The sequence below is a fragment of the Hoplias malabaricus genome, chromosome 5 (genome assembly GCF_029633855.1).
Source record: "Hoplias malabaricus isolate fHopMal1 chromosome 5, fHopMal1.hap1, whole genome shotgun sequence".
NCBI classification, from domain to species: Eukaryota; Metazoa; Chordata; class Actinopteri; order Characiformes; family Erythrinidae; genus Hoplias; species Hoplias malabaricus.
The window spans coordinates 18,592,570-18,604,113 of NC_089804.1; the positions used below are offsets into that span (position 1 = coordinate 18,592,570).

Here is an 11,544-nt window from a genome sequence, read left to right on the forward strand (position 1 = left end):
ACTAAGTGCTACCAGTACTCATAAAGAGAGACCTACAAGTCAGAAAACAGCATGCAGTTGCTACTGCAGTGATTCATACATTCATTTAGCAAATTCACATATCATGTATCAGATCAGGACTATGTATTGGCAAATAATCGATATTTAAAGACACAGATTGGGATCAGGAGCAAAAAAGTAATCAGGACATCCCTAATAATAATACATGCATGCATGCACCCTTTAGCATTTGTCTCACAGTCTTGGTGATGAGGCAGAAGCACTAACCTGAACTTGATGCGCTTTTGAAGGATTTTTTACAGTATGGTGATCTGACACATCAGAGTATGACAAACATGAATATAATGAACAAATGGGAAAGGATAAAGATTTTTTTCACAGAGCTTTAACATCCATCACAGCCATGCATATATATATATATATATATATATATATATATATATATATATATATATATATATATATATATATATATATATATCGCAGATTACAGAGGGGTGTGTTCATTTTGATTTCAGAGGTGTGAAATAGACTTCAGTGTGGAGACACAACTCTCCTTTCATTCTCTGCTCACACAGATGTTCCTTAATACAATCTCCCTGAGAAAGAAAGAGAGAAAAAGAGATGATCAGTCACTACAGCTATCAATAACCCCAGGATCAAATTAAGGTTAATAGAAATTTAATAAAGATAGTTTGAACCTGAAATACATTTGCAGAGAGGGCTTTCTCTTCAGAACCTGAGGAAATAAACCAAATAGAACCATCAATAATATTTACATTTACATTACATGCTCAAATACAGAGCTACGCAGCAGTCTAGTGATTTTAATGATATTATAATATTAGTGAATGCAGAATTAAGGATCTTGCCCAAGGAATCTTACAGGTATAGCACAGTGTTGCTGACCAAGCAGGAAATCAGACTTTCCTCCCACTTGGAGGACAGTGCTGTTACTCACTACAATACACTGACCACAAGATGTTAGAATGAGTGAGTAAGTACCTTTGGTTCTGCAGTGACAGAGACAGTAAACACAGGTGGAGGAGAGAACTGAGGAGAGCAGGACACAAACTGGACCCAAAATGACCATAAGCTTTTTGTAAGATCCACAGTCTGATGCAGGATAAATGGGATTGGATTGGACAACCACAGGAGTAGTTTGATTAGTGGTCTGTGGAATTGTCTGATGAGTGGTCAGGGTAGTGGTTTGAGCAGTTGTCTGGGCAGTAACCTTAGACAGTTTGGCACATGGGTCACCTGTAAATGAGAAGAGGATTGTTTACACTGTAGAAGAGTTTTTCGCTGCAGGATGGTGTTCTGGCTTTTTCAAGGCCTTAATTATTTGAGTGATTGTGATGGCAAGAGATGAATTAGAATGTGTATATTTCTGGTGATACTGAGCAAATAGAACTTCTTTTACAGTTCAAATTACCTTGGAAATTAACTCTCTGACCAAGAGAGACTGAAGAGTTACCATGGTAACAACCAAGCTCACTGTGTTCCACTAATTATATGTTTTAAACTGAGGTTAATTTAGTTTGATTTGTGCTTTGTGACAGATGTTGTTAACACGTCTCCAACAGCAGCTTAAAGTGGATGACTCTTCTGAGCTACTGAGAAATCCAGGTCCTCCCTCAGAACAAGAGGAGGAACAATTGAGAGGAACCAAGACATTTACATTTATGCATTTGGCAGATGCTTTTTTCCAAAGCGACTTACAAAAGAGGATCTAACATTCAAACTACAGCACAATTTATACAAAATACCTTACATTGAGTGCAATATGCCAGGAAGTAATAAGTGCATTAAAGAAAGACTTTCAGTGCAAGAGATAATCTCAGAAGAGCTGGGTTTTCAAGGATTTCTTGAATGCGGAGAGGGTTTCTGTTGCTCTGATAGTGCTTGGAAGCTCGTTCCACCAGCGTGGTACCATAGATAAGAATAGCCTCGACTGACATGTACGGGGGGTTGGCTATGTTAGTTGGCGCTCCTTTGAGGAACGGAGAGGGCGGGCGCTAATATATGGTTTTAAGAGTCTATTGAGGTAGATGGGAGCAGAGCCAGTGAATAATCTGAAGGCTATCATTATTAGTGATTAAATTTGATGCGACCAGCTAAGGGTAGCCAATGCAGCTCAACTAATAGGGGTGTGACATGTGCTCTTTTAGGCTGGTTGAAAACCATGCGTGCTGCAGCATTCTGGATCATCTGTAGCGGTCTCACAGCACAGGCTGGAAGACCTGTCAGGAGGGCGTTGCAATAGTCAAGACGGGAGATTACTAATGTCTGAACAAGGAGCTGTGTTGCATGTTGAGTTAGGTATGGTCTAATCTTCCTTTTGTTGAATAGGGAGAAGTGGCACGATTGAGCTACAGTGGTAATGTGATCTGCGAAGGTCAGCTGGTCTTCAACCATGACACCCAGGTTTCTTACAACCTTTAATGGTATACATTTTTGATGTGGACAATATCAGTGTAAAATGAAGTCTCCGCACTTACCATGGAAAGTGAGAAGTGTGGCTCTGTTTCCTTCATGATAACCATTCACTGGGAATGTAGTTCCAGGTTTATCTTTAGAAGGCTGATATTGAGCGCAGTAGTACAGTCCAAGCTCTGATTCAGAGATGGTCTTCACCTGAAGATCGTTAGTTTTGTTGGCCTGATTCCACACTAAAGAGTAATGTTCAAGTCTTAAATCTTCAGTTAAATGAAAAGGAAATTGAATCTGCTGGGAGGATCTTCTCACCCAAAATATTTTAAAATGAACCATTTCATGACGATTCACTAAAGCACAGTCACAGTAGAGAGTGATATTGTCTCCTGGTCTCACTTTCATCTCCTCTAATGCTCCTGAGACACTGGAGACCAACACACCTTAAACACAACATTAAAACTGAGGTTAAAGAAAGGTCTGCCTAATTCCTGAGCTATTAAACATTTGACCAATAATAGGGAAATTCCATTATGAGATGAACTTGTACAAATAGATAGGTTTACTTACAGACAAGAGGGAAGAGAGCTGTTCTTGATTCCTCCATCTCAGAGACTGCTGCTTATAGGCTAAAGATACTGAGGGTTTTTGAGGCTAGGGGCTGAGCCGAAATTTGATTGGTCCATATCAGTGGTTCTCTTCTCTTTTTCTACATCACCAGCTCAAGCCAAACAGTTTTCAGATTGGTCAATAACTTGTGAAGCCCTTTGAATATTGATATATTTCACAGCTGACTGGTCCTCATACAAGGAACTGATGTTTGAAAATATCTTGTAGCAGTTCTTTTCTGACAGTCAGAAATGTAATTTACTGTTCAGACATTGTCTTAAATGTTTGCATATACAGACCCTCTGAATGTCTGCAGGGGAAATAGGGAAGATGTCTGTTTGAGGTTTCTCTTCCTCTCTTCTTGGGGTTTAGAATATTTTTTATTTACCTGAAGAAAATATAACCCTTTCTAATTGAGTTTTACACAGTTTTTAAATATGAAGACAATTTTGGTGTGTAATTTAATAAATCTTCAGAATATGGGTTTATGTTGCTTTTTTTCAGTATTTCTGCTGAACATGTGACAAAGGCCATGTGGAAAAACTGAGTGCATACTGAGACTAATGATCTATGAGGAATGTACAAATTATTTTAGAACACAATTATAAAGTAGTTGTCAAGTGTAGTATATTTTGGGTTTACTGCAACTGACAGAAAGGACTGAGGACTGACATTATGGCTATATTTTGATTTAAATTTCATACTCAAGAATAAGGAGCTAATTTTTGCTTGTATAAATATTCTTAAAGATCCTCACTTTTATTATTCATTATTTTATCATTTCATCTCTTAATCCTCCTTTTTTTTTAAAAAAATGTAATGAACCATGTCTCAGCAGTCATTGAGGTTATATGAATACATATTAGTTATGGTCACAGTATGATTTGATTATTTTTGATTACATATAAAGTTTCCTGTGCTGTTAATCAGAGAACCCCAGAATGTGTCTTTGTCCTTAGGGCTTCTGAGTGATGCTGCAAATTTTATGTTCCTTAAATTATCTCCTCTTCAACAGTTTAAAATATCCCGGTCATGTGGACAGCTAGCTGTTCCTATTTCTATAGAATCCTGGTTTCATTTCTCTCTTATATATTTAAAATTACAGTAACTTTAAAATAACATCTACATTTCCACAGTGGTTGACATTCTTAAATTAATGTACTGTTTCCATTTAGAATAACAAGCCATCTTGTGGTCAGGGTAACTTTGTTGTGACAACTAAGGGCACTTTCACACCTGTTGTTCATTTGCTATATAAATAGAAAAGTTTACTTACAGATGAGAGGAAAGAGAGCTGCTCTTGATCCATCTCAGAGACTGCTGCTAAGTGGCTGATGACACTGAAGGTCTTTGTAGCGAGGGGCTGAGCTGAGATCTGATTGCTCAACGTCAGTGGATCATTTCATGTAATCTCCACCATCAGGGTTTGACAGAACTCCAGCCAAACACAAGCTTCTTAAGCCAAATTTTTTTTATGACATTGGCAAAAATAAGGAAAAATTGAGTAGACATGTGGATGTGGGGATTTCTATGACACATGTTTTCTACATAAATTTGATGTAAAATATTTTAATAATATATTCTTCCATTAAAACCACACCTGAAAGTATTGTAGGAGAGACGTAAGGACACTTATTTCAGACAGTCTGTGAGCAGTGGCCTATTTCAGTGTGGGTTTCCTGTTTCCTGTGGGTTTCCACATTACATGAAAATAAAAAGCATGTTTAGTTTAATTCACAAGGAAAGGGGACAAGATCCATCCTTGCTTGAGTCCAAGGCCCACTTTAAAAAACCTTGAATTATTGCCAAACATTCAGACATCACACTAACTGCAATTGTACAGACAGTGGAAATGTCACCTCAGTTTATGTGCAGAATTGAAGGTTTTTCACTCAATTCTCCACCACTGAGGCATTCAGCAAAGCCTGTCCTTCTATTTTCCGTAAAGCTATGTTATTGTCACATATATATCTTTAAATTAGTGCCAAATCCAGATTTTCTTTGTGCTCTGACAGCGAATGGCCTAATGGTATGCCCTTCAGTCCTGCCTTTGCTCTTTGCTGTGGTTGCTTGTTATCTGGTGGGATCTTAGTTCAGTGAGATTCTGGTTTCTAAAATGTTAATTTAAATAAGTAACACAGACTCAGATTTCTTTCATATTTTCATTCTCTGCTCACACTGATGTTCCTCTGTGGTTTGAACCTGAAACACATTTGCAGTGTGGAGTTCTCTTCTCTCTTCAGAACCTGAGGAAATAAACCAAACAGAGCCATCAAAAATATTTACATTTACAGCCTTGGGCCCATGCTCAGATCCAGAGCGAAGCAGCATTTTAATTTTAAGAGTCTTGTCCAAAGATAAGGTATACCATCCAGTCGGGCAGGAAATAAAACCCGTCTCCAACTACAACCCCATTTCCAAAAATGGTTGGGATGTTGCAAAATGTCAAAAATGCAATGATGTGCAAATAATTTGAACCATAAATTTTAGAAAAATGATTGCTCATTTTGAATGATGCAAATAACATGTTTAAAAATATCAGATTCTGATTATTGCTAGTTTAGGTCCTGGACTTTTACCAAGGAGACATACTGTTGTAATCCATGGAGAATGTGGAATGACATTACTGAAATAAATAAATAAATAAATAAATAAATAAATAAATAAGGGCGGCACTGTGGTGCAGCAGGTAGTGTCGCAGTCACACAGCTCCAGGGACCTGGAAGTTGTGAGTTTGATTCCCGCTCTGGGCGACTGTCTGTGAGGAGTTTGGTGTGTTCTCCCCGTGTCCTCCGGGTGCTCCAGTTTCCTCCCATGGCCCAAAAATACACATTGGTAGGTGGATTGCCGACTCAAAAGTGTCCGTAGGTGTGAGTGAATGTGTGAATTTGTGAGTGTGTATGTGTGGCCCTGTGAAGGACTGGCGCCCCCTCCAGGGTGTATTCCGGCCTTGCGCCCAATGATTCCAGGTAGGCTCTGGACCCACCGCGACCCTGAACTGGATAAGCGGTTACAGATAATGAATGAATAAATAAATAAGGCCTTTCTGGAAAACAGTGTTGCCTGGATATCAGAAGCAAGTTGTTCCAAAACACACAAACATACACACACACACATAAAAGTTTTCCCAACATTTATGATGCCTTCACAGATGTGCAATTAACCTATGCCATGTGCACTAATGCCCCTCATATCACAGATGCTGGCTTTTGAGCAGTATGCTTATAAAAACCAGATGGCTACAAATATTAGCTTTCTAATTGATTAATCATTAGAGTCATCTTTAAAGAGGCTGGAAGCATGGAGAGCAGACTTACAGGGGGGTATTTCCATTCAGGATTGGGAGAAGGTATGTCTGAAAGCTCAATCGCAAACAATTTATACACGACTTAATTTGTTGAAATATAACGGGCCTATGTGTACATATATAACACCAGAAAGGCTTAACAGTTACAATAGTGTGATACCTGATTTATGCATCAAATGTGGCATGCTGTCTTTGGAAATGTAGTTATATAAATTGGTATATATTGATATATCTAGTTATATAAATAGATATAAAAATAGATTAATACAAATAGATCACTCTGTTTGTAATGCATTTATATGTGTTTCACATTTTCATTGATTTTAATCTATCTTAATCTATATTCTTTTTAAACAGGTATAAAGAAAATGAAGTCTGACTTACTTTATCAAAAGTTCAAATAAACACTTTTTTCAATTTTCAATTTTCTGACTCAGTCTTGCATTTACTTTAAATTAATAGACCAAGATTGTGACCAATGTATTTTCTGAAAGGAACTTTGAAGATGAATTTCTCAAAATAGTGTATAGTCAGTACAAAACAGTTATATGAGGTCAGCATTTTAGGTTCAAATGGCTAAAAAAATAAATAAATCTTTCATCTAAAGGAATTTTGTTCATACTGTTGGTTTCCGATTTACAGAGCATTTGTAATCAAATCAAATCAAATCAAATTTATTTATATAGCGCTTTTCACAACTGATGTTGTCACAAAGCAGCTTCACAGAATTCCAGTAAGCCAAGGATTTGACATGAAATGTAAAAAACAAAATGTAAAACCCTCAAGTGAGCAAGCCAGGGGCGACTTTGGCAAGGAAAAACTCCCCCAGCTGAGGAAGAAACCTTGGGAGGAACCAAGGCTCACAAGGGTTGACCCATCCTCCTCTGGTCAATCTACTGGTAATAATAGTTAGTAGTCCGTGAGAACTTCAGTGTAGGGGCAGCTTCAAGGCACTTGGTGGTTGCTGGAGCGTGGGCAGCTGATCTGAAGCATGGAGGAGGATCTCGACAGTCATCCATCAGTGTCCAGACAGACAGGTGGGCAGTCGTTTACTCGGAAAGATGTAAAGGGATGGAATTAGTTTTGAACTGTTTTGTGTTTGTAAAGTAGAAAATATGAAAATTTACAGAGTGTGGCTAATGACTCCGGCAGATCTGACTATAACAGCTTTATCTAAAAGGAGAGAACCAGGAGGACACACAGACACGGGAGCATCCTGAAACACTGGCATCCCTCCGCTCCACCGTCAACAAACCTGAGTGATCGCGAGAAGCGGCGGGACGACAGCACCAGCGTCTCAGTTTACTATAATTCCCTGTGTCCATGGGCCCCCCGGATCTTCCGCCTTTATCTATGGGGGAGCATTAGCTACCAAAAGATAAACTAAACAAATGAGTTTTTAGCCTAGATTTGAAGATTGCGACTGTGTCTGAGTCCCGAACATTTTCTGGAAGATCATTCCAGAGTTTGGGGGCTTTATAAGAAACCCAGCCGAGGTATTCAGGAGCGAGCCCATGTAGAGCTTTATATGTTAATAACAGAATTTTGTAGTCGGTGCGGAATTTTACAGGCAGCCAATGAAGTGAAGATAGAACTGGGCTGATATGTTCAAATTTTCTAGTTTTAGTGAGGACCCTGGCTGCAGCATTTTTAACTAGTTTAAGTTTTCTTAAATTGCTGCTGGTGCATCCTGACAGTAGTGTGTTACAGTAGTCAAGCCTTGAAATAATAAAGGCATGTACTAATGTTTCTGCGTCCTGCAGGGATAAGGCATTTCTAATCTTAGCAATATTGAGAAGATGTAAAAAAGCTGTCCTAGTGATACTGCCTATGTGTTGATCAAATGATAAATCCGGGTCAATTATGACACCAAGGTTTTTTGCTGCTGAACCAGGTTTAACTGGAAAGTCAGCGAGATTTAAAATTAAATCTGATAATTTATTTCTTGCCACCTTTGGACCCAAAAGCAGGACATCTGTTTTGTTGCTGTTTAGAAGGAGGACGTTACGCAACATCCAGCCTTTCATGTCTTTTACACAGTCCTCTATTTTCTTTAATCTGTGTTTGTCATCGGGCTTGGCTGAAATATACAATTGCATGTCGTCTGTGTAACAGTGAAAGTTAATGTCATGGTTTCTTATAACTGTGCCTAGCAGTAACATGTATAACGTAAATAATTTCCGAATCTTACTTTAGAATAATTTGAATTTAGATTGTTTACATTTACGAATTGATAACGTTCCCTTAAGTAAGAGTTGAACCGTAATAGGGCTGTCCCTGTAATTCCAACCATGTTTTCTAACCTTTCTAGGAGAATATTGTGGTCTATTGTATCGAAGGCTGCGCTGAGGTCAAGAAGCACCAACAGGGATACGTGGTCTTGATCAGAGTCAAGAAGAAAATCATTTGTTATCTTGACTAGAGCTGTCTCTGTACTATGATGTGGCCTAAATCCAGATTGGAATTTTTCATATATATGATTCTTATGTAGATATGAACTAAGTTGTTGGGCCACGGCATTTTCTAAGATCTAAGGTCTTGGATAAAAATGGCAGATTAGAAATAGGCCTGTAATTAGACAGTGTACTAGCATCAAGATTTGGTTTCTTGATCATAGGTTTAATAACTGCTAGTTTAAAAGCTTTCGGTACATGGCCCAGGCTAAGGGATGAGTTTACTATAGTTAAAAGAGGATTGATAATAGCTGGTAGTACTTCTTTGAGTAATTTTGTGGGAATTGCATCAAGTGTGCAAGTTGTACAGTTTGCAGAGGTGATAATCTTCTCTAGTTCTAACTGGGAGTGGGTAAAAGGTTTCAAGTCTTTCTTTTACAATTACATTATGTTTTATATCAGTCACATCGTGGCAGCCAGGTCGGATTTAATACTTTGGCTTGAGTTTGTTGTCTAATATTCTCAATTTTATTATTAAAAAAGTCCATAAAATCTTTACTGGTGAGAGTTGCTGGAATTAGTTGTTCGGAACCTACTTGATTTTTTGTAGTTCTGGAAAACACACTAAACAGTACTCTCAGATTATTTTTATTATTGGAGATCAGCGAGGCCAGATATGCTGAGCGAGCTTTAGTGAGGGCATTTCTATACTCTATAAGGCTGTCATTCCAGGCAGAATGGAACACTTCCAGCTTGGTTGATCGCCATTTCCACTCTCGTTTCCGTGATGTTTGTTTTAAAGTACGGGTTTTATCATTATACCATGGTGCGAGCTTTTTCTGTGTTATACTTTTATGTTTAAGTGGTGCTACCTTTTCTAAAGTAGATCGACAGGTATTTTCTAAATAGTCAGTTAGTACATCTAGCTCCATTGGGTCTGATGGAGTGGGTGTTGATATTTCTGGGAGGTTTTCTATAAATTGTAGGGCGGTAGATGGTTTTATTATATGCTTTGTAGAATAGCGAGGGGTCTTACATATATTATGGCTACGACGTAGCTCATATGAAATTAGGTAATGGTCAGAGATTGCTGAGGATAGCGGTAAGATATTAATTTTGCATGACTAACATACTACAACCTTTAGTTTTTTTTTTAATACGTCTTTGTTAAATTTTGATACATTTTTTAATGTTACAATTCGCTACTGCGAGACATCCGTATGATATATGGATCTAAAACTGGTTGTAGTCTACAGAGACATGCATGACTTACATACTACAACCTTTAATGTTTTAAAATATGTCTTTGTTTAATTTTTACAAACTTTTTTAAATTACAAATCGCTACTGTGAGACATCCGTATGATATATGGAGCTGAAACTGGTTGTAGTCTACAGAGACATGGCTGACCAACATACTACAACTTTTAGTTTTTTAAAATATGTCTTTGTTAAATGTTATTATTTTTTTTTATTACAAATTGCTACTGCGGGACATCCGTATGATATATGGATCTAAAACTGGTTGTAGTCTACAGAGACATGCATGACTAACATACTACAAACTTTAGTTTTTTAAAATATGTCTTTGTTAAATTTTGATACATTTTTTTAAATTACAAATTCCTACTGTGAGACATTTGTATATGGATCTGAAATTGGTTGTAGTGTATAGGGAGATGTCTGACCAAAATACTACAACCTTTAGTTTTTTAAAATATGTCTGTGTTAAATTTTAATACATTTTTTAAAGATACAAATCGCTACGGCGAGACATCCATATAATATATGGATCTAAAACTGGTTGTAGTCTACAGAGACATGCATGACTAATATACTACAACCTATAGTTTTTAAAATATGTCTTTGTTAAATTTTGATCAATTTTTTTAAATTACAAATCACTACTGTGAGACATCCGTAGGATATATAAATCTAAAACTGATTGTAATCTATAGGGAGATGTCTGACCATCATACCTTTTAGTTTTTTAAAATATGTCTTTGTTAAGTTTTGATAATTTCTTTTAAATTACAAATCGCTACTGCGAGACATCCGTATGATTATATGGAGCTAAAACTGGTTGTAGTCTACAGAGACATGGCTGACCAACATACTACAACCTTTAGTTTTTTAAAATATGTGTTTGTAAAATTTTGAAACCATTTTTAAAGTTACAATTCGCTACTATGAGACATCCATATGATATACAGATCTAAAACTGGTTGTAGTCTATAGGGAGATGTCTGACCAACATACCTTTAGTTTTTTTAAATATGTCTTTATTAAATGTTATTATTTTTTTAAATTACAAATCGCTACTGCGGGACATCCGTATGATATATGGATCTAAAACAGGTTGTAGTCTACAGAGACATGCATGACTAACATCCTACAACCTTTAGTTTTTTTAAATATGTCTTTGTTAAATTTTATTACATATTTTTAAAATTACAAATCGCTACTGTGAGACATCCGTATGATATATGGATCTGAAATTGGTTGTAGTCTACAGAGGCATGCCTGACCAACATACTACAACCTTTAGTTTTTTTAAATATGTCTTTGTTAAATTTTGATTAATTTTTTAATGTTACAAATAGCTACTGCAAGACATATGTAAGATATATGGATCTAATATCAGTTGTAGTCTACAGAGACACATCTCACCAACATACTACAACCTTTAGTTTTTAAAAAATATATCTTTGTTAAATTTTGATTAATTTTTTTAAATTACAAATTGGTACTGTGAGACATCCGTATGATATTTTGATCTGAAATTGGTTGTAGTCTACATAG

General features: G+C 36.8%; 1 protein-coding gene across 1 annotated transcript; it reads right to left on the reverse strand.

The window, feature by feature from the left end:
* Window positions 1–479: 479 nt before the first annotated feature.
* On the reverse strand, window positions 480–3,043 carry LOC136696075 (uncharacterized). Its single transcript, XM_066670181.1, has 5 exons — window positions 3,004–3,043; window positions 2,502–2,876; window positions 1,006–1,260; window positions 702–739; window positions 480–599 (listed from the first exon to the last, which is right to left on the reverse strand). The coding sequence occupies exons 1-5, from the start codon at window positions 3,038–3,040 to the stop codon at window positions 504–506; spliced, it is 801 nt and encodes a 266-aa protein (XP_066526278.1). The 5' UTR covers window positions 3,041–3,043; the 3' UTR covers window positions 480–503.
* Between the last annotated feature and the right edge of the window lie 8,501 nt (window positions 3,044–11,544).

Coding starts and splice junctions, on each gene's coding strand:
- LOC136696075 (XM_066670181.1), bottom strand. CDS start 3,040: ATGGAGGAATCAAGAACAGCTCTCTTCCCTCTTGTCT. Junction 1,261..2,501: donor CACACTTCTCACTTTCCATG/GTAAGTGCGGAG, acceptor TCTCATTTACAG/GTGACCCATGTGCCAAACTG. Junction 740..1,005: donor CTGTCACTGCAGAACCAAAG/GTACTTACTCAC, acceptor TTATTTCCTCAG/GTTCTGAAGAGAAAGCCCTC.